The 22,485-nt window shown below is 42.6% G+C and overlaps 1 protein-coding gene across 11 annotated transcripts in view; it reads left to right on the forward strand.

The window, feature by feature from the left end:
- Window positions 1–22,485, forward strand: part of DNAH9 (dynein axonemal heavy chain 9) — a 346,949-nt gene that overhangs the window by 289,731 nt on the left and 34,733 nt on the right. For 10 of the 11 annotated variants that reach the window (XM_039476345.2, XM_074388185.1, XM_010339862.3 and 7 more), the window contains 3 exons: window positions 534–727; window positions 2,857–3,005; window positions 19,960–20,087. In XM_039476345.2, the coding sequence (XP_039332279.2) occupies window positions 534–727; window positions 2,857–3,005; window positions 19,960–20,087 (471 nt within the window). The remainder of the gene's footprint in view (window positions 1–533; window positions 728–2,856; window positions 3,006–19,959; window positions 20,088–22,485) is intronic. The other variant, XM_074388188.1, reaches the window with a different exon arrangement.

Below are 22,485 nucleotides of genomic sequence, written 5' to 3' on the forward strand. Positions count from 1 at the left end.
TCAGACTCCTGAGTAGCTGGGACTACAGGCGCATGCCACAACGCCCAGCTAATTTTTTGTATTTTAGTAGAGATGGAGTTTCACCAGGGACAGGATGGTCTCGATCTCCTGACCTCATGATCCACGTGCCTTGGCCTCCCAAAGTTCTGGGATTACAGGCGTGAGCCCCCATGCCCATCCAGAAGTCACTAACTTTAGGTGTCCAAGCTTCATGGCCAGAATAACCATAATGCCTCTTCTTGTCCCTTTTGTCCATGTACACACCGACACGCAGGGTGGCTCAGCCTCTGCTGCTGATAATACCCCAAACATTTTATGTGCTAAATCTTGCCTATTATTGGGGCACTTTGCTAAGTTGACCAAAATCCTTCCTCTTTCTTGATTTTTCCTCGGGGACGATCCACAGCTCTAGACAGGAGTATAAACGAGACAGAACTATGTATATAATACCATCTTGCTCCTCAGTCCCCCAACACAATGCAAATGACAGCTCTCTGGAGAAACTGCATTTCAGATTCTCTGAAATTTCCCAGGTACTTTCATCAATGGAAGAATTCTGTAATCTGGATCGGGACATAGAAGGATCTGCTAAGAGCTGGAAAAAGTTTGTGGAGTCTGAGTGTCCTGAGAAAGAGAAGCTCCCACAGGAGTGGAAGAACAAGACAGCTCTGCAGCACCTCTGCGTGATGAGAGCCATGCGGCCCGACCGGATGACCTATGCTATGCAGTAAGAAACAGGGTAGGGGAAGGCCCAGCACAGGCACGAGGCAAGGGCAGCCTCAGGACAGCTGGACTAGCAGGGCTGAGCTCCAGGGCCATATGTCTATAGTAGATTCCTGGAGCTAGAGGGTGGGAATCGAAATTAACTAAATAGCCATGAAGAATATCCTTGGTGTGATGTAAATGTCCTAAAACTGGATTATGATAAAGATTGTACAACCTAGTAAACTTATTAAAGATTATTGAATAGTACACTTAAAATGGGAAAACCCCATAGTATGTCAATTATAACCCCAATAAAGTTATTTTAAAAAGAAAAAAGAAGTTATAGGCCATGGAGTCTATACTGGCTAGGAAAGGAGTGATTAGAATAAGGCCATGATAGAAAAAATACCAGGGGGGGCCTGAGTGCGGTGGTTCACACCTGTAATCCCAGCACGTTGGGAGACCAAGGCAATTGATCACTTAAGGTCAGGAGTTTGAGACCAGCCTGGACAACATGGTGAAACCTCGTCTCTACTAAAAATACAAGAAAATTAGCTGGGTGTGGTGGTACACACCTGTAATCCAAGCTACTCAGGAGGCTGAGACAGGAGAATTGCTTGAACCTGGGAGGCAGAGGTTGCAGTGAGCCAAGATCACACCACTGCACTCCAGCCTGGGCAACAGAGAGAGACTCTGTCTCAAAAAAAAAAAAAGAAGAAGAAGAAGAAGAAGGAGGAAAAATACCAGGGAGGGCAAGATACTGAAATTCCTGCATTCATAGTGGCCCCCAATACAGGCAAAGAATAAGTGAAGTCAGGTGTACATTGCTAAGGAACTGTAATGATAAAACGCTTGAGTCAAAGAATGGGATGTTCCCATTTTTGTTTCCTGCCATTTAACAAATTCCCAAGTAATGACAGCGATGACTGTGTAGCCATAGAATTAGATTGCTAAAAGGGAGAAGAAAGAAAGATCAGTTGAGCTGAGGTCACTAAGAATCTACAGGATTGTCCATATGGATGTTATGTCACCCAGGCTGAAAGAGAGAAAGTCAGTGAAGAAGGAGAGTGACCGAAGGGGAACAGATGACATTGATGTGCAGGGGCAATGGTGACACAGCCAGGGGAAATGAACCCCTGAGGAGCCACAAGAGTGAGGAGTGAATGGCTTGAAAACTGGTGGGCAGTGAGCTGGACCTTGATTCCACTTGCCAATCCTAAGGCAAGTGTAGGAGAATGAGCCCAGTCAAGAAGGCTACAGGAAGAATAGTGTTCCCAGGGGAGAGTACAAGTCTCCGTTAAGAACAGGAGCTGGGACCAGACCCAGTGGCTCACACCTGTAACCCCAGCACTTTGGTAGGCCAAGGCAGGTGGATCCCAGGTTCAGGAGCTCTAAACCAGCCTGACCAACATGGTGAAACCCTGTCTCAACTAAAAATACAAAAATTAGCTGGGCATGGCAGCACATGCCTGTAATCCCAGCTACTCAAGAGGCTAAGGCAGGAGATCCACTTGAACCCAGGAGGCGGAGGTTGCAGTGAACCAAGATCACGCCACCGCACTCCAGCCTAGGTGCAGAGTGAGACTCTGTCTCAAAAAAATTTAAAAAATTGAAAAAAAAAAAACAGGAGCTGGGTCAGACATTCAGTAAATGGTTATAGCTGGGAAGATTTGTTTAGCACAAAATGTCACACTTTGGACAGGAGCACTGGTAAGTAGAGTGAGATGAAAGGAGAGAGAGAATAATAAAACATGAGAGAATAGAGTAGCATAAGGCCTTAAATCTTGGGCAGGGATGGGAGATGGCAGGGATAGAACATATGGAGGATTTAGCCTACAAACTTTCTGAAGCATCCTGCTGGGTGGGGTGATATGAGAAGCCACCAGGGTCCCCAGAGGGAGTCAGCGATAGTCTGGCTGGATGGGGCTTCCAAGGGAGCCCAGATCCAGGTGAGCAGCCTGGCAGCTAGCAGCACAGGTTGTAAGTGTGGACTTAATAAGCAGTAAACTTGGAGCCAGTCCTAGCTCTGTAACTACCTAGCCCATGACCTTGAGCACGTTCTTTCATTTCTATAGACCTCCATTTCTCAAATGTTACTGTTCTGTGGCTGCTATGTATGTATAAATATATATGTGCTTTTTTTTCTGGCAGAAATTTTGTTGAAGAGAAGTTAGGAAGCAAATACGTGGTGGGAAGAGCGCTAGATTTTGCAACCTCATTTGAAGAATCAGGACCAGCCACTCCCATGTTTTTTATCCTGTCTCCAGGGGTGGACCCACTGAAGGATGTCGAGAGTCAAGGTGAGAAAGGCACCATCTTGGACAGGCGTCCCCAAACTACAGCCTGCGGGCCACATGTGGCCCCCTGAGGCCATTTATCCGGCCCCCCGCCGCACTTCAGGAAGGGGCACCTCTTTCAGTGGCGGTCAGTGAGAGGAGCACAGTATGTGGCGGCCCTCCAACGGTCTGAGGGACAGTGAACTGGCCCCCTGTGTAAAAAGTTTGGGGACGCCTGCCCTAAAGACTGAATAAGATGCATATAATAAAATCTATAATAGAGAAGAATTAAAAAACGAGAAGCAACAGCCCCCAGCTCCAGCCTTCCCGATACTCGGTCCCCTTCCCAGGCTCTATGCTTTTGTCCATTTCTGAATTTAGTTCTTTCGAGAATGACTTCTCATTTCCTCATAACAATCTTATATCACCATTTTTGTATTTCGCAATTTTAGATAAAGTAGCTATTCCTGATATGAAAAATGAAGATTCAGCACCCACTGTGTTCTCTCTGTGTCATCTTAAATTCTATATGTATCTGTTTGGCACTGAGGCGTCACAGAGCCCAATGCAATAACTATGCAGTCGTCCCTCCACATATACGGCGTGGGGACTGGGAGGTATTGGTTCAGTCCTTGCATATGCAAGTCCCATCGTCAGCCCTGCCATCTGTATACACAGGCTTCACATCGCTCAGATACTGCTGTATTTTCATCTGAGTTTGGTTGAAAGAAATCCATGTATTATTAGACCCACACCATTCAAACCTGTGTTGTTCAAGGGTCAACTGTACCCTTTTTCTATATTCTTTTAAAACAAAATTTTTAATTGACAAATAACTACATATTAATGAGACACATAGTGAAGTTCCTGTACACATCATACACAGTAGTCAGATCAGGGTGACTAGTATCGTGAGCAGCACAAAGACATAACCAGGTTCCTGCACATTTTGTGTCTTTCTGCAGTATCAGTCTTTTACTGATGCTATTCCAGTCATAAAAGCCACACGCTTCGTGGAGTTCTCAAGGAGGTAATTCTTCTTAGTATTTCCCATTTTCTCAGTAGTCAGAGCTGTAGGCACATAGGCTCAACCCATTCCAAAGTCAGTCAATATTGCAAACCATACATAATGGTACACGATTAAATCGATATAAATGTTATAAATTAAACATTCTGCATCCACCAAAATCACATCTAACATCAAGAGAAAGGGGATGGAGGGGTAGGAAAATGGGTTAACGAACCAATCCAAAGAGAGCAACATGGACAAAAAGAATGTCCTGTCCTGGTCTGGGAAGTCCTTTAATGAACTGCAAGGAAGAGTCTTTGATGTGGGCTGAGCCTTCTGTGGATGCTAGGTGCTTACTACAATTAACAGCAAGACAGCGTCTGTCAAGATGGCTCTTTCGAGCTGGTGAAGTCCTCTGGTGAAGACCAATAGTGGGAGAATGTGCCTGGTTATGTCCTTATCTGGTTGGGTGCAGTCTCAGCTGATTAAGCAAACATCTGGTCCCTGTTGGTACCATCCCTTTTAAAATGTAAGACGGAGTCTTTTGCTAAGATGGAATTAATTATGCTCCAAACATTAGCATATTCACCAACTCAGACATTTAATCATTTCCGTTTGTTGGGAATGTTCCGTATCCACCTTCTAGCTACCTGAAACTGTATATTATTGTTAACTATAATCTTGATGCTCTGGTATTTGTGGCGTCACTGACTAGAGAGAGACTGCTGCTCCCAAAGCTAGCCAGTTCTTAGAGACCGCAAAAGGCTCGTCTGGGAGTATGCAAAATAACCATCCAGAGTCCACACTCCCAGTCATGACCTTTATCTAACTCTCACACACCAAGCCAATATCCTTGCTGGCCTAAATCAACACAGGGCCAGGTACCAGACTGGTAAGGACAGTCCCTATGCTCCCAAACCCACAAAAATTACTCAAATTACCCAGTCCTAAACTGTTTCCCCTGCCCTGCCTTTGCTTCTCAGGAAAACCCCAAGACCCTGGCCTATACTATCCCCATGCTCCTTTCTGCCTCCTGACCAACCTGGTGCTCCCCCATATGGCTTTGCATGTATGGTGCATCACCTGCTCTCAGGAAATGTAAGGAATAAAAATCTTTCAGTGGCATTTGCCCCTCCATAACATCATTCAGACTCCTCCATCAATGAACATCCCCCACAGGTGCAAATGAGACACGCTACTCCCTACCAAGACTCTCCTCTTTCTCCCAAATTTTTCAACGGCTGCACCGAGATATAATTCACAAACCATACAATTCATCCTTTTAAAGTGTGCAATTCAAAGCATTTTAGGATATTCATAAGGCTGTGCAACCATCACCATATGCTAATTTTCAAAACTCCTGTTTTGAAACCCTACATCCACTAGCAATCACTTTCCATGACATCTCACCACCTCCCAAGCCTAGTCACCCATCAGTTTACTTTCTGTCTCTAAATATTTGCCTGTTCTGGACATTTCACATAAATGAAATCATGTACAATGTGCTTTCTTGTGATGAGCTTCTTTCAATTAGCATAATTTTTCAAAGTTCAACCATGTCGTAGCATGAGTCAGAACTACATTCCTTTTTATGGATGGGTAATATTCCATTGTATAGCTAAACCGCATTTTATCTCTCTGTTCCTCTGTTGATGGACATTTGGGTTATTTCATCTTTTGGTTGCTATGAATGATGCTTCTATGAACACTCATTTACAAGTGTTTGTGTGGACATATGTTTTCAATTCTCTTGAGTATATACTGGGAATAGAATTGCTTGGTCAGGTGGTAACTTTATGTTTAACTCTGAGGAACTGCCAGACTGTTTTTGAAAACAAGTGTACCATTTCACAATCCCAACAGCAATATGCAAATTCCAGTTCTCCAGGTCTTCACCAACACTTATTATCGATCTTATGATTATAGCCGCCATAGTGGATATGCAGTGGCAGCTCACTGAGGTTTGGATTTGCCTTTCCCAAATGATGTTGAGTGTCCTTTTCATGGACCTATTGGACATTTCTCCATCTTCTTTGGAGAAATGTCTATTCTAATCCCATTTTTAAAATTAGGTTACTTGTCTTTTTATTGTTGAGTTATAAGAGTTTCTTACAAATTCTGTATACAAGTTTCTTATCAGATATATGATTTCCAAATATTTTCTCCCATTCTTTGGGTTTTCTGTTTACTTTTTTAATGGTATTCTTTGAAGCAGAAAAGTTTTTATGTTAAAATCCAATTTATCTATCTTTTTCCTTTGGCTACTTGTGCTTTAATATTGTATCTAAAAAACTATTGCTAACCTAGGGTCACAAAGATGTACTCTCATTTGTTTTTTTCTAAGATTTTTATTTTTAGTTAATACAATTAGATCTATAATCCATTTTGAGTTAATGTTCGTGTAAGTAAGAAAAGGGTCCAACTTTGTCCCTTGACATGTAAATATCCAGTTGTCCCTGCTCCATTTGTTGAAGAGACAATTCTTTCCTGACTGAATGATGTTGGAACACTTGTCAAAAATAGACCATCAATGTAAGAGCTTATTTCTGGACTATTATTTCTATTCCATTGACGTATGTATCTATCTGTATGCCAAATTACTGTCTCAATGACTGTAGCTTTGTAGTATGTTTTGAAATCAGGAAGTATGAGTTCTTCAGCTTTGTTCTTTTCATGATTGTTTTTGCTCCTCTGGGTCTCTTATATTTTCTTTTTTGTTGTTGTTTCTTGTTTGTTTTCCTCGTTCCTGCTGTCATCTTAGGATTAGCTTATACATTTCTGCAAAAAATAATAAATGCAGCTTGAATTTCAATAAGGACTGCAATGAATATGTAGATAAATTTAGAGATTATTGACATCTTAATATAAGTCTGATCAGTGAACATGGATTGTCTTGCCATTTATTTAGTTTTTTTAAGTTCTTTTAACAATATTTTGTTGTCTTTAGTGTACAAGTCTTGCTCTTCTTTTATTAAATGTATTCTCAAGATTTTTTTATTTTAGATTCTGTTTTAAATGGAATTGTTTATTTAATTTTAGTTTCATTGTTAGCGCATCTTTACATATTGATCTTCTTCAAACTTGCTGAACTTTTTTGTTAGTTCTAATATTCTTTTTAGTGAGTTTCTTAGGATTTTCCAAATACAAGACCATGTTATCTGCAAATTCAGATAGTTATATTTCTTCTTGTTTTATCCTCATATGTTCTTATTTATTTTTGCCTAATTACCCTGGCTAGAATTTCCAGTACAATGTTAGGTAGAAGTAGTAAGTTCAGCCATCCTGGTCTTGTTTCTGATCTATGGGGAAAAAATTTAGTTTTCACCATTAAGTATGATGTTACCAGTGGGTTTTTTGTAGATGTCCTTTATTGGATTGAGAAAATGGCTTTCTATTCCTGGTTTTTTGAGTTCTGTTTTATTGTGAAAAGTTGCTGGGTTTTGTCAAGTGCTTTTTCTGCATATATTGTGGTGATAAGATAGTTCTTTCTTTATTCTATTAATATTGTATATTATATTATTGATTTTTAGAAGTTAAACCAACTTTTCATTTCTAGGATCTCAATCAGTACTAGTGTGTAATTCTTTTTATATATTACTGGATTCAATTTGCTAACATTTTGTTTTCTTTCTTTGCAAGATCCTTGTCTGTTTTTGGTATCAGAATAATACTAATAATCTATACACCAGAATTAATTAGGAAGTATTCTCTCTGCTTCTATTTTTTTGAAAGATTTTGTAAAGTGTTGGTATTAATTCTCATGAATGTTTGGTATAATTCGGTGATGAAACCATCTGGGCCTGAGTTTTGTTAGCAGGAAGTTTTTAAATTATTAGTTTAATTTATCTTTATTAGTTATATATTTACTCAAAGTTTTTTTCCCCTTTGAGTCAGTTATAGTAATTTATTTCTTTTTAGGACTTTATCCATTTCATTTAAGTTATATAACTTGTTGATAAACGCCTCCTAAATTTTAATATTAAAGTGTTTAGCTCGTCTTTTGGTTACAACTAAATGCTGTTAGAAAAACAATTTTTATTGCACAAATTTTAGATAATTCTTTTGACTTCTTTCTAGGTAAGCTACGGCTTCCATTTCTCAACTTGTGTCAGCTATGTCTTTATTTTTACATAGTCAAGAATGAATGCATATTCATTCTACTTTGTTACCATCATTAATTTATGCATGCCTAGTTGATGAGTTAATTTTTAAAGTTGAAAGCCAATAAACAGCACATATATCCTAATTACTCACTGCAAAAGCAAGTGATATCTAAGATTACATTTTCTTCTTTTTGATCAAATGTCATACTCTCTAGGGGTCTCTAAAAGAATAATGTTCTTAGCATAGATGTTCAAAACATGTCAAATTTCAGTTTACTTTATACATGATGATAATTTTGGTAGCTTTTAGTTTTTTTTGGAATTGCAAGTTGCCTTTTATTTATCTTGGGAGAAGAAGTAAATGCTTCACTTATCATTGCCACTAACTTTTTATTCATTGTATATTTTGAAAGACTCCACTTTATTCTTGAAGATTCTTTTCCTGGAGCTCACTGACATCTTCTTCTAATATAGATAAATTGTATTTCAGCCTTCTAGGAAGCTATCATCTTGGAACCTATTTTCTTTATATTGTAAATTAGTTCTACTGTCTTTATATACCATGTCTTTTATTTTCAATTTTTTATCCTTATTTTGCTGGCATAAATTATCAGAAAAGAATAATGAAAAGTAAAAATTCAGAATCTTTGGGTGTCTAAAAATGCTTTAATTTTGCTTATATAGTTGTCTGATAGTTTTTCAAGGTCCAAAATGGTTTTTATCAGAACTTTGGATACATAATTCTATTATCTTCTAGAACCCAGTTTTGTTCATGAGATATCACATGCCAGTGAAATTATATTCTTTCATTGTTTCTTTGTTGGTGACCTATTTTTATTCCCTGAAAACTTTAGAATAATCTTTCTCCCTTGTGTTCTGAAATTTCATAAGCTGTGCCTAGCTGTGGGTCCTTTTCATTCATCTGCCGAGCAGTCAGCATGTCATTTCATATGGAAGAGCCACTAAAACTTTTGAGCTCTAGAAATTTTGCTCTATTACATTTAGTAAATGCCACCACCATTTACTAAGTTTCTTATGCCAGAAACTTGGGTGTCAATCATCCTAAACACCTCTTCCACCACCCACGCCACATTTAGTTCTATTGATTCTATCTCCTAAATGTGTTTCGAATCCATCTAATTGTCTCTTTTCATGATTACCACCCTTGTCTGAATCACCGTAGGCTTTCACCTGGCCTATTACACTGGCCTCCTAGCTCATCTCCACTCTCCTCCCTCTGCAAACCCTTGCCATTCGGTAGCCAGAGTCATGTTGCTAAATCTCAAATGTGATTGTATCACTCTTCTACTTAAAACTTTCTTTTATTTTCTTTTTTGTTTTGTTTTGTTTTGTTTTTTGAGATGGAGTTTCGTTCTTGTACAGGCTGGAATGCAGTGGCACAATCTCAGCTCACTGCAAGCTCTGCCTCCCAGGTTCAAGCAATTCTCCTCTCTCAGCCTCCCAAGTAGCTGGGATTATAGGCGCCCACCACCACCCCCAGCTAATTTTTTGTACGTTTAGTAGATTTGGGGTTTTGCCATGGTGGGCAGGCTAGTCGCGAATTCTCCTGACCTCAGGTGATCTTCCCACCTCGGCCTCCCAAAGTGCTGGGATTATAGGCGTGAGCCACTATGCCTGACCCTCTTTAAAACTTTCTTATGAATTCCCATTGTTCTGAAGGTATAGTCCAATATCATTAACATGACCTGTGTGGCCTGCATGGCATGGCTTTTCTGTCCAGCTTTTATATCCTGTCAACACCATGAGTCTTCTTAACCTAAGACATTGGCACAAATGATTCCTTTTATCTGAAATATTTTCAACCATCCAATGCCTACTCATCCTGCAAACCACCTGCCATTCCTGTCCTCCCTGTAAGACCATTTGATTCCCAACTAGAGAGTCTTACAGCACTCTATACATTTGCTTCAGAGCATTTAATACAATTTGAATTTAATCACTCTTTTATCATTGTAACTTACCTTTTGCCTACCTGCTTCTCATTTAGCATCCTTGAGAACCATGTCATCTTGTTCATTTTTTTCCAGTGCCTAATATCGTAACTAGCACAGAGAAGTATTGTTGAATGAACTAAGAAACGAATGAATGAATAGTAGCCAAACAGTTATCAGAGCTAAGTTATTCCTGACTTTCACACTTTATAGAGTTTGTGTTCCTTCTGTCCCCTGGAGGCTTTGTTCCTTTCATACAGATAAATTTAGTTTCCTTATTTTTATTCAGTATCTTCCCTTTTGGAAGCTTTCATATACCCTGTTTATGAGCAATTTCCTGTTGTTCCTAGCCAATTGACCTCCATCTATTCCATCATGTACTTTGCAGCTTCCTGTCATCTCAGGCAAACTGACCCGTCCCTGATCTATATTCGTTGTTTGTCTCTGCATACGTTATCTCAGCCCTGCCCTTGGCCCAATCTTAATGGATATTTTCTTACTAGAAGCAATATTGCTGTTCATCAGCTAGAGATTACTTGGCACCTGTGCTTCTCTTACTCCCTTCCTTCCTCCCGGCCTTCTTGGTGCTTTGATTTATTTTCTAATTCGCCCATTTAGGACATATATTCTAGTGATATCCACATTTCCCACAACTTGAATCTAATCGGCTTGCCTGATGGGCTCTTTGTCTCAAGTCTGGAATCCACATGGCTGATCTAAACACTTTCCCCATGTCCCCTAGGCGCAGTTTATTAAGTAAACTTACTGTTCTATTGTTTATGCGGAGTCTGTGTATCACACAGTTCACTGTCTTCCTCCATTTAGACTCTTAAAAAGCTTGGAATCATTTCCCATCTTTGGGTATTTGATTTAAGTTCTTTACTCCTTCATTTATGTATTCCTGGACTTCAACAAGGCAACTCTTAATACTGGGTAGAGTTTTTAAATCCCTAGATTCAGATGCAAGATTTGTTCCCTGGTTCTTACTCCAATCCCAAAAAAATACATATACCCAAAGACACACAACATTTTGTATACAATTTTGAGCATTTCTTCAGCCCCTGAAGTTTATCCATTAGCCAATGAACAATTAATAATTCCCCTGTTTAGGAATCTATAATTTTTAGGCACTTTTGTGCCACTCCGTCTCCTCCAGGATTTTCTTTTCTCAACAATGGTGAAGGAGGAGGAGGGGAAGGAAAGGAAAGGAAAGGAGGAGGAGAGGAGTAGCAGCAGAGATGGAGTGGGGAAGTGGGAAATTCCATCCCTTCTTCTTGGCCTCTATTTAAACGTGAAAGCTACCACCATCCATCCTCCCTGCTTTCCTTCTTGCCTTCTCTGATTAAGCCTTTAACAGCGCTTTCACTGTACTCTCTTTTCTTATTATCTCTTTCCCTAAATGAGCCACACTTCTTTATTTGCTTTTTTATTTCTGCTTTTGCTTCATCTACTTCCCGCTTGTTCTCAGTCACCTATGATACCTGCCTCCTTGGATTACTGTGAAGATGAAAACAAAATCTCAGATGTGAAAAGGCTTTGAAAAGCTGAGAATACAGTAGCATTGTGCGGTGTTACGACGTGGATGATGGTTTGTCTGTTCTTTGAGGCAACTCAGTTTGCCCTTCCTTCACATTTTTTTCCCACAGCTCCTCAAAGAACAGTCTCCTCCTTGGCCCTCCCCTTCCTGCCCTGAGGCCGGTATCTCCTCTGGTCCTTCTTTCACTTGTCTGCAGCATGAATTTGCTTGGTCTTCCTCCTTCTTTGCCCAGTTACCTGGTTTTAACAGAATGAGTTGTGTATTTCCATTTTCTGATCAGAAAGAAGCTGTGTATACCACCTTTGCCTTCTCCTATCTCCTTTTCTCTCTTTCCATCATTCTGAGATTTCTGTAGGTCTGCCACCAGCTATGTTCAAAGTAACAGTTTTCTATTCAGTGTCTTTGCAGCCAGATTATTGAAACTTTGCCCTGAGTCTCATTTTTATTGTTCCTGGTCCCGTTCTCTTTCCTTGTTTTTGGTTGGTTTTGTTTTGGTTTGGTTTGGTTTGGTTTTTGAGACAGGATCTCACTGTGTTGCCCAGGCTGAACTGCAGTGGCCCAATCTTGGCTCATTGCAACCTCCAACTCCCAGGCTCGAGCGTTCCCCCCGCCTCAGCCTCCTGAGTAGCTGGGACTATAGGCATGTGCCACTGTGTCTGGCTAATTTTTTGTAGTGATGGGGCCTCACTGTGTTGCCCAGGTTGGTCTTGAACTGCTGAGCTCAAGCAACCTGTCCACCTCAGCTTCCCAAAGGGCTGGGATTATAGGCATGAGCCTCCATGCCCAGCCCTCTTTCCTTTAAAAAGCAAGTAAAAGGTAGATAAGCTGAGGCAAGTACGGTCTTTAGAGAGAGGCTTCAGGATTCATGGCGTATTGTTTGTGTGTGTGTGTGTGTGTGTGTGTGTGTGTGTGTGTGTGTGATGAGCAAAACTGATTTGTGCATGTGCTGGGGAGCAGAAGAGTGAATAAAGATAAAAGTTAAAGATATCAAAAGAGGGGCAGGTGCAATGACTCACGCCTGTAATCCCAGCACTTTGGGAGGCCGAGGTGGGTGGATCATCTGGGATCAGGAGTTCAAGACCAGCCTGGCCAACCACATCTCTGCTAAAAATACAAAAAGTAGCCAGGAGTGGTGCCAGGTGTCTCTAGTCCCAGCTACTGGGGAGGCTGAGGCAGGAGAATCGCTTAAACCTAGGAGGAGGAGGAGGTTGCAATGAGCCAAGATTGTGCCACCGCACTCCAGCCTGGGTGACAAGAGGGAAACTCTATCTCAAAAAATAAGGTACAAAAAGAGATGGGATTTTAAGGACAGATAAAGTGTCAGGCAGGTAGGGAGGACATCTTTTCCATTGAGAGAGCGGTATGCAGAGAGGCAGACAAATAGCAGTATAAGAAAGAGTGACTACCAGAGGGCTTTTTTTTTTTTTTTTTTTTTTTTTTTCCAGAAAACTAGACAGTAGCACAAACTGCTGAGCATAAGAAGAGGGGTCCATTAGGAGACATAATGACAGAGGGAAATGGGTAACATAGCCAACTTCTGGACACATTGAAAGAGTTCCAAATAGCTTCGAAATTGAGAATCACAAGCTTGTGATGGTGCCACTTCACCAAACGTGTTAATTATCAGTTTTATTAATGCTTCAACTCAGACTTGGGTATTAAAAAGTTGAGTAGTGAGTGCGGAAGTAGAAGGGGGCAATGGAGTTGAGGGTTTTGTAATTTGAGGGCCACACAGCTGCGGACCTGGGCAGGAGCAGTTCTTACTTTAGTCCGTGGAGCTGGGGATCTGTGCAGGAGCGGTTGTTCCTTTAGGTTGATGGCTGCACAGCTGGGGACCTGGGCTCAGCAGTTCCTTTTGTACTTTGAGGTCCATGCAGCTGCGGACCTGGGCAGGAGCAGGAGCAGTTCTTACTTTAGTTTCAGGGCCGCACAGGCGCGGACCTCAGCAGGAGTGATTCTTTTTTAGTTTGAGGGCCGCGCAGCTGCAGTCCTCGACAGGCGTTCTTACTTTAGTTTGAGGGCCACGGAGCTGTGGACCTGGGCGGGAGCAGTTCATTTTGTAGTTTGAGGGCCGTGCAGCTACGGACCTTGGCAGGAACAGTCCTTGCTTTAGTTTGGGGTCAAACAGCTGAGGGTGTGGGCAGGAGCAGTTCTTACTTTAGATTGAGGGCCGCCCTGCTGCGGACCTGGGCAGGGGCAGTTCTCTTTGTAGTTTGAGGGCCGCTCGGCTGTGAACCTGGGCAGGAGCGGTTCTTACTTTAGTTTTAGGGCCACGCAGCTGTGAACCTGGGCAGGAGCGGTTCTTACTTTAGTTTTAGGGCCACGCAGCTGTGAACCTGGGCAGGAGCGGTTCTTTCTTTAGTGTGAAGGTCGCACAGCTGCGGACCTGGGCAGGGGCAGTTCTCTTTGTAGTTTGAGGGCCGCTCGGCTGTGAACCTGGGCAGGAGCGGTTCTTTCTTTAGTTTGAAGGTCGCACAGCTGCGGACCTGGGCAGGAGCGGTTGTTCCTTTAGTTTGAGTCGGAGATCCCGGAGAATCCAGTGCTGCTGTTGTAGAGTGAGGGTCGGTTAGCTGGAATCCTGGGGAGGAGTCAGGGATGCTGTTCTGTCTGAGGTTCTTGGAGCTAAACATGGAGCCAAAGTTGAAGAAGGAGAGAGAGAGAGAGTCACAGGAGGGCACCAGAAACTGTAGATGTAGCCGTACCCCAAGCAACTAAGCCTGGGAGTCTCAGTCCTCGGTATCAGTGCATTGTTTCCTCCTACACAGTTGGGATTTTTTGGTCTCACGAGACAGAAAGACCCTGATCAATAACCTCAGGAATTGAAAAGCTTAAAAAAAAAACTAAATGGTGTTGGCAATAATAATAATAATAATAGTAGAAATTTAACCAGGATTATCCTGACTGACAAAGACAAAATCGCACATACACACAATATATATCTCTTCAGTAGTTAGTAAAATAAAAATAAATAGAAAAACAGGTCCAAGTAAAGCTCTATAAAATTGTTTCATGGAGAAGGGGTGAAGGATAGAGGTGAATCTGAGAGTTGCTAGTAATGAACAAAGAGAACTTACCATTTTCCCCACGTGGTTTCAGTGCACAGTCACCTTCTGTGAGACCCGGTAGCTGGGTCGCTTCGCACAGCCTGGGGATGCAGTAGATGTCACAGAAGGACCCTGTCCCAGCTGGTCCTGCCCCTCTGCTGTGATGAGTGTGGCCTCTGATCTCCGACAACTGCCTGTGTTTTGAGGGGAGGCCAGGCCTGTGAGCACAAGGGTATCCATGGCGAGGTTCCATGGGTGGAACGTCTTAGATGTGCTTGGTGTTCCTTCCTGATGCTCATCTGCCATCTTGCTCTTGAACGCATCTTGTTTATAACTGTCTCCTCAATACTGTATAGAAAAAAAGCACTTGTATAATATGGGTCAGGATTAAGGAATATTCACACATTGGACACACGGGACCTCCGCCAAGTTTAGGGAATAGAATCTGAAGAAACCAAACTTTGCATGCTCCCTGGAGGCCCCTCCTGCATCCCAGTCCCTTCCCTTCTCCTTCAGAGGGAGTCACTTTCTGCTTTAGTCTTTACCATTCCTGTACTTTTCTTCATGGCGCGTTTCCTTCCGCGGGTATGTGTGCATCTCTAAACAATACTGCATGTGGTTTTGGAACACTCTGTTGTATTTGTGAGACAGGGTCTTGCTCTGTTGCATCGGCTGTAGTTTTGAACTTTGATGTGAAGAAAGTCTCCTGTGTGGCTGCTCCTCTGCTGCACTGGCTCTGAGCATTTGCTCCATGTCTGTTTTTGTCCTCTGTTCTCTTTTTGAGACCCGTCCCCACACTGACCCAATTCATTTTCATTGCTGCGTGATCTCCCGTGGTGTGAGGGGACCGTGGGAAATGTCTTCATTTTCCTGTTGATGAGTGTTTGGCCAGCTGCGGCCCCTAGGACTGTGTTGCTGTGAAGGTTCTTGGACATTTCTTTTGTATATAAGTGCAGTTTCTTCTGGTCAGTAGCTTTCAATTTTAAAATTTCATATCAGTAAGAAACGTAATTTTCCTCATAACCCACAACACACACCCTTTCATAAGCAAGCATAGCAAAAATGATTCACCATCATTCTTAGCGTTGGGTGAGTGTTCCTGTGGCTCTCCATTCTCCCCATTACTCTCACTGATTGTGTGATTTTTGCCAGTCTGGTGGGTGTCACCTGATATCTAACCCTGTTAGGCTGAGACCCTCTTCATGTTTTTATCGGCCATTCCTCCACATTTTTTCTTTTGTGAAGGGCTGGTTCAACTCTTTTGCCATGTTTCTGTTTAGCTGTTTAAATTTTTGCCTTTTTCTTTTATAATTACTATGATTATGTTTTTGAGATGGAGTCTTGCTCTGTCGCCCAGGCTGGAGTACAGTGGCACAGTCTCAGCTCACTGCAACCTCTGCCTTCTGGGTTTAAGTGATTCTTCTGCCTCAGCCTCCCGGGTACCTGGAATTACAGGTGTGTACCACAATGCCCAGCTAATTTTTGTATTTTTACTACAAACAGAGTTTTACCATGCTTGCCAGGCTGGTTGCAAACTCCTGACCTCAGGTGATCCGCCTGCCTCAGCCTCCCAAAGGTCTGGGATTACAGGCATGAGCCACCATGCCAGTCTGCCTTTTTCTTTTTCAACAGGACTCTTTATAGACTATCTGTGTGGCAAAGATGGGTTTGAATCCACCAGTATGAATGTGGAGAATCTTTTCTCTGGTGGGAGAGGAGACAGTGAGGGGTAGACAGGCACAGAGAATCAGAGCCGAGAGGATGTGACTCAGGCAGGGCTTGTAGGCTGCCATGAGGACTTGGCTCCCTCTCCGAGTCAAGTAGGATTAGCAGAGGATTTAACCAAGGAAACATAGGATTGCCCTTATGTATTTCTGCCATGGTTGGCTCTCCTGAACGCACCTCTTGAACAAGACTTGGCCTTGGACACCCAGAGGCCTGTGGTTGAGGGTTCCCTCCTGGCGTGGCCACTGACACATCCACGTTTGGTGCTCACACAGCGGGCAACCCAAGACCTGCTCTACCTGGGCCTCTCACCGGTGGCATTTCTCAAGTTCATCCCCTCCCAAGTTTGCCCCATCTGGAAAACCAAACGCCTCCCTCTGCTACATGGAAACCCCCGTCAGCACCTTCCTGACTCACAGGGCATCCTGTCAGCATCACAGTCCTGACTTTCCCACGTGGACAAGCCCACAGGACCCCCCAATGGACCAGGGCAGCACCAGCACTAAGACATCCCCTGAAACTCACAGGAAGAGCAGACCAAGAAGACAGGAAGAGCACAGGGCGCAGGGAGTGGCAAACGCCCACGATACTGTCAGAGATGAAAGAAGAAATGGCCACGGCTGATACAAAACGCTACTCAACGTTTGTCAGTGGCCTAAAACATAGAACATGATGCTATAAAACCTTTAGATGAAAACACAGGGGAAATTTTGCATGGCCTCAGGTTTGGTGAAAAGTTCTTAGAACTGACACCAAAAGCATGATTCATAAAAGAAAATATTGACCAATTAAATTTAGTCACAAATTTAAAATTGTAACTCTATATAGCAATGTAAGAATATAAAGAGAATGAAAGTACAAACTATGGTCTAGAAAAAAACATTTGTGAATCACACATTTCACAACATACTGGCCTGCGGAATATGTGAAGAACCGTCAGAACTTAACCATAAGAAAGTGAAAACCACAGTATAAAAGAGAGGGCAAATATTTGAATGGAGGCCTCATCAGAGAAGGCATCAGGAGGGCAGATTGCTCAGGACAGACACTCAGCATCACAGAGATGTTGGAGAAATGCTGATCAGCAGTCCCTCTGCAAATCCATTAGAATATCTAAAAACAGACAGAAACCAACAGCCAGCCTAGGCTCTAGTGATGACACAGAGGACCTGGGACCCTCCTGAGCTGCAGTGGGAATCGGGGCAGGGGGTCCCGCCATGCTGGAAAGTGGTCCAGGAGTTTCTTATTAAGTTAACCCATCCTTACGACATCATCCAGCAATCCCATTCCTGGAATTCCTCCCAAGAGAAAACTTAAATGCGTGCACATCAACCTGCACATGAGTGTTTAGGCCTTTTCCTCATCACCAATAACCGGACGAGAACAAAGTGTCCATCGGCAGGAGAAGGTGTGAACCAACGTGACGCTTACACACAGGGGGCTCCAGCCAGCGTGGAAAGATGCGCCCTGAATGCAGGCCAAGGTGGGTGGATCGCTTGAGGTCAGGAGACTGGCCTGGCCCACATGGTGAAACCTTGACTCTACTAAAAATACAAAAATCAGCCAAGTGTGGTGGCAGGCACCTGTAACCCCAGCTACTCAGAAGGCTGAGGCAGGAGAATTGCTTGAATCTGGGAGGTGGAGGTTGCAGTGAGGTGAGATCGTGCCATTGCACTCCAGCCTGGGTGACAGAGAGAGACTCCATTTCCAAAAAAAAAAGAAATAAAAGGAAAAAAAAGTATATTGTTTTGTTTAATGAGGACGAAGAAGAAATAACCTCCAAGTAGCAAGAAAACACTAGAAAAATGTTCCCCTGCCAACACCATAGGGATACGGTGAGGACCGTAGGAGTTACAGTGTCCTCAAAGAGACTAGAGGTCAGTGACGCACACTAAAGATGTAAAAGAGTTTCCAGTGGGGCACAGTTCCAGGTGACACCACCATATGTGAAGCTAGAAGGAAAGTCAGGAAAGGAGAGATGAGTCACAAGCAGTAGGGGTGGAGGCAGGGAAGCAACAGCCTAGAACAATCTGAAGGTGAAATCATGAGAACGTGAAGGGGCTTGCTCAAAGCTCACCAAGCCACCTGAGAGCCTCACAGTTGCAAAGGGAAAGGCCTTGCAAGGTTACCTCCACACCCCATGAGGCCCACGTGTGACGCAGCCGTCTTTGGCTGAGTGTTCATTCATTGAGAATCCCATCCGTCTTTCCCCTTCTCAGTGTTCCCAAGATCCATTTCTTTCCTCTCTGCCTCCTTGTCATGCCACAAGCCCAGATTAACGCAGACTGATCCTAGCTAGACTCTGCCGTGTTAAGCTTTGCCCATGATGGTCCCTCCAGTCTGGAGTTTTCAAACTCATCTTTATTAAATACCTCTGTGCCCATACCCTTTTGTTGCTAATAAACAAAATAAACAGGCTCTTTTGTGAGCAGAAATGTCACAGAAGACATCTAAAAATCCCAACACTTTTTATCCTGGCATTTTCTCTGGAATGAATTATTTATCTTAATCTTCAATATCTGTTTCTTACTACAGAAAGTCATTATCTTGCTTTGTCCTGTACATTTGAATGACAGTCTGTACATTTTTATATTTAAAAGAAATATTCAACACTTGTTTCCAAAATTTTTCTTGCACAAGTGTCAAACTACATCTTCAGTTTTGGTTCCTCCGAAGCTAAATTTTTTTAAGTATGGATTTTTATTGTTTCTCTTTTTAAACTTCTCTTCTTGTGTCTACTTCAACTTCCTAGAAAAATCGCTTAATGATTCCTTCATGGTATTATACATTTTTATGATCCTTTTATCTAAAGAGTATTATGTAATTTCTCCACACTTTATTGGATTGTTCTAAGAGCTGACGTTCTCTGTATTAGGGTCATTTCTTTGTGTTGTTTTCCTTGGGGCTTGGAGAGCAGCTGAAGCCCTTGACCTTGCTTCAGTTATATGGCTACAATGTTTGTGTGTGTGGTCATTCCCTTAATCCATTTGCACAGCTGCAACCCTTGTATACATCCAACAGAAAATTCACACCTATACAACTAACGAGTTTCGTGTCTGGCCCCTCTTCATTCTAATTTATGCAAAATGATGAGAGAACACTTTTCTACGTGTTGGGAATGATAGGAGAGGAGGTTAATGGGGCATAAAGTACAGAAAGCCAGAACTACCTGAATCCTGCCACTTCGGGCCACGCCTCCCAGTCAAGTTCCAGGGAAGACACAATATTTATTCAGAGGACAAGGCAAGCCACAAGGGAGCATACCCACAGGCTTGCTACTCTTTCACCCTCTTCTAGAGTAGTGGACCAATATCTGGCCTGCAGGTAAGAGCCATAAGGAATAGCATCAGCACACCTACCCAGCCTTAGGAATTAAGAGGGAAGAGTGAAGTGGTTTTGGTCTGAACAAATGCTTCCTTTTACATGAGAACAAAAAGCTGGAGGAAGAAGTAGCCCCCTGCGAAGGAAAAGGGTCGGTATATGAGGCTTGGGTTATAGATTTGGACATGCCTACATTTGAGAGGTGATCTGAGGGTGTGCATTTCCTTATGAACATCATTCATCATTAGGCACAATAAATAATACTGATGACTGCATCCTCCTTGTAGGAAAAAAACTTGGATATACCTTCAACAATCGGAACTTTCACAACGTGTCTTTGGGGCAAGGACAGGAGGTAGTGGCTGAGGCTGCGCTGGACATCGCTGCCAAGAAAGGTCACTGGGTTATTTTACAGGTATGTTCCTCGGCCCTAGTCTGGGTCGTCTTGACCCATCGTTGCCTTATCCCGCAATCACTGGGCATCTCTACCCACTCTTAGTTTCTACCCACCTGCCCTTTCACACTCCTGTCACCTTCAATTCTTCATCTTCTCTCTTTCCAGTTCTCCTCACTCGTGTGTTCTCTTCCGCAGACCAGCTCCAGGAACAAGCCTTCTCCCCGTCACCCGCTCTGCCACTCTCTAGTTTAAATAGCTCTACTTACAAAAGGAATGGATTCCCACTCTGGTAGGCGTTCAGGAAGTTAGCATTTATGTTGAAGGCCCTGGCAGCTGGGTGCTTTCGGCAGCTGGTTTCTGTCTGTGAATTTCATGGCACGTTCCTCTGCTGTGCCTTTGTATTGCGCCGTGTGTCATATGCTCTTCGTCATGGGCATGACTGGGATATGGGAGCAACCTTAGCCTCTTCGCTGAGAGCTCATGTTGGTGTTTGGAAATCTGGAACCCCTACTACTAATAATTTCACCAAACAGTTACAAGGAAAAAAAGGCTACCTCTCTTCTTCATAAAAGAGGGTTAAAATAAATAATTTAGCCCTCTCTATTAACCCCCATTAAGTCCCTATTAAATTCTGTTTAACCCCCATTAAATTATTTCATTTAACCAATTTTCAAATTTTCACTTCAACAATTACTATTAACTTTTTTTTTATTTTTATTTTTCTGAGATGGAGTCTTGCTTTGTTGCCCAGGCTGGAGTGCAACGGCATGATCTCAGCTCACTGCAACCTCTGCCTTCTGGGTTCAAGTGATTCTCCTGCCTCAGCCTCCCGAGTAGGTGGGATTATGGGAGCGCACTACCACCCCCAGCTAATTTTTGTATTTTTATTAGAGACCATATTGACCATATTTCACCGTGTTGACCAGGCTAGTCTCAAACTCCAGCGTGATCCACTCACCTCGGCTTTCCAAAGTACTGCAGTTACAGGCATGAGCCACCACACCCGGCCTAACTACTACTAACTCTTATATAGTGTTTTACAGTACACAAAACCTTTTCAAATCCAGCTATCAGAGCCTGCCCTCTTAATCCTCTTGTAGGCCACTTGTACAGATGCTGGAGTTGTGGCAGAATACATAGCTTGCTCCTCGTTTCTCCTAGAACATTTTGAAATCTTCTATTAGAGATCCATTGCTATGTTGACATGATTTAGTTTATGATTGTATTCTCCACTAAATTTTTTAGGTAAAGAGGTATACCTTCTTTACCTTTTATCACCCAGCCCACTGCCTTGAACATAGTAGACACTGAAACAAAATGCTGGTGGGTGAAAGAATCCATGAAGAAATTAAAGAATAAATGTAAAAGCCAGTCACTCCCATTCATCCTGGCTTTCATTGCCATAAACCTTGTCTGTCTGCTGATTACTGGCAACATCACATCTTCCTGCTGTGTCTTTGTCCTTAATTATTCTGCTGTTTACTTGGAGACTAGCAACTGAGAGCTCTGCCTCTCCCTGGGCCCCATTTTCCAGAAACCTCAGGAAGTTCAGGAGAAAAGATAATGACAACTGAGTTTCCTCCTTCCTCCCTCATGAGTCAGCACAGTGCTTGAAGGTGTGGCCTCCCCACCCTCTCAGGCACATTTGCCAAGAGACCTCTCTGGACGCCAGTGCTGGGAACCCAGGCACTTGTCATGGACATACGAGTCTGTTTCTGAGCACCTCTGCTACACCCATCCTCCCCCAGCACCTGCTGGCCATGCAGGGCACCAAAATCTTGTGCTGATGTGATTGTCAGAGCTCTCCAACATTGAACTCAGTATTCCCTCTTTAATTCCTAGTGATTAGACATTTCCAAAGGAAAATTGTGCCAAACAATCTGGATGCCTGCCTTTCCCCCTGAATAAAGCATTTGAGTATTGAATAGACATAATCTGTCTGAAGTGTAAAGTGCTAACAGAAACGAAATATCCTTACTGGTTTGTGAAATCTCTTGCAGGAATCATAGTGAATCATAGCTACCTGGCTCTAAGAATTTCCTGATGTACTGAACTAGACTGGACAAGAATCATATCCAACAATGTTTTCCAGCCTGTAAACCTGAGAGATTCTCTGAAAAAATGAAAAAGGGGGACACACTTAACAAGTTCCTATTTCAAACATTGGAAAATACTACATACAAATTCCTTTTAAGGATATTTTCAATGATATCAATAGGTTAATGGTTCTAAGAATCCTTTCATATAGAAATCTTGTTCCATCCCGTGTTTCCCAATTGAACACAGACCTTCTTTTTTTTCCTTCAACTTTTATTATACGTTCTAGGGTACATGTGCAGCGTGTGCTGGTTTGTTACATAGGTAAATGTGTGCCATGGCGGTTTGCTGCACAGATCAATCTGTCACCTAGGTATTA

Source organism: Saimiri boliviensis, chromosome 17 (assembly GCF_048565385.1).
Source record: "Saimiri boliviensis isolate mSaiBol1 chromosome 17, mSaiBol1.pri, whole genome shotgun sequence".
Classification (NCBI taxonomy): domain Eukaryota; kingdom Metazoa; phylum Chordata; class Mammalia; order Primates; family Cebidae; genus Saimiri; species Saimiri boliviensis.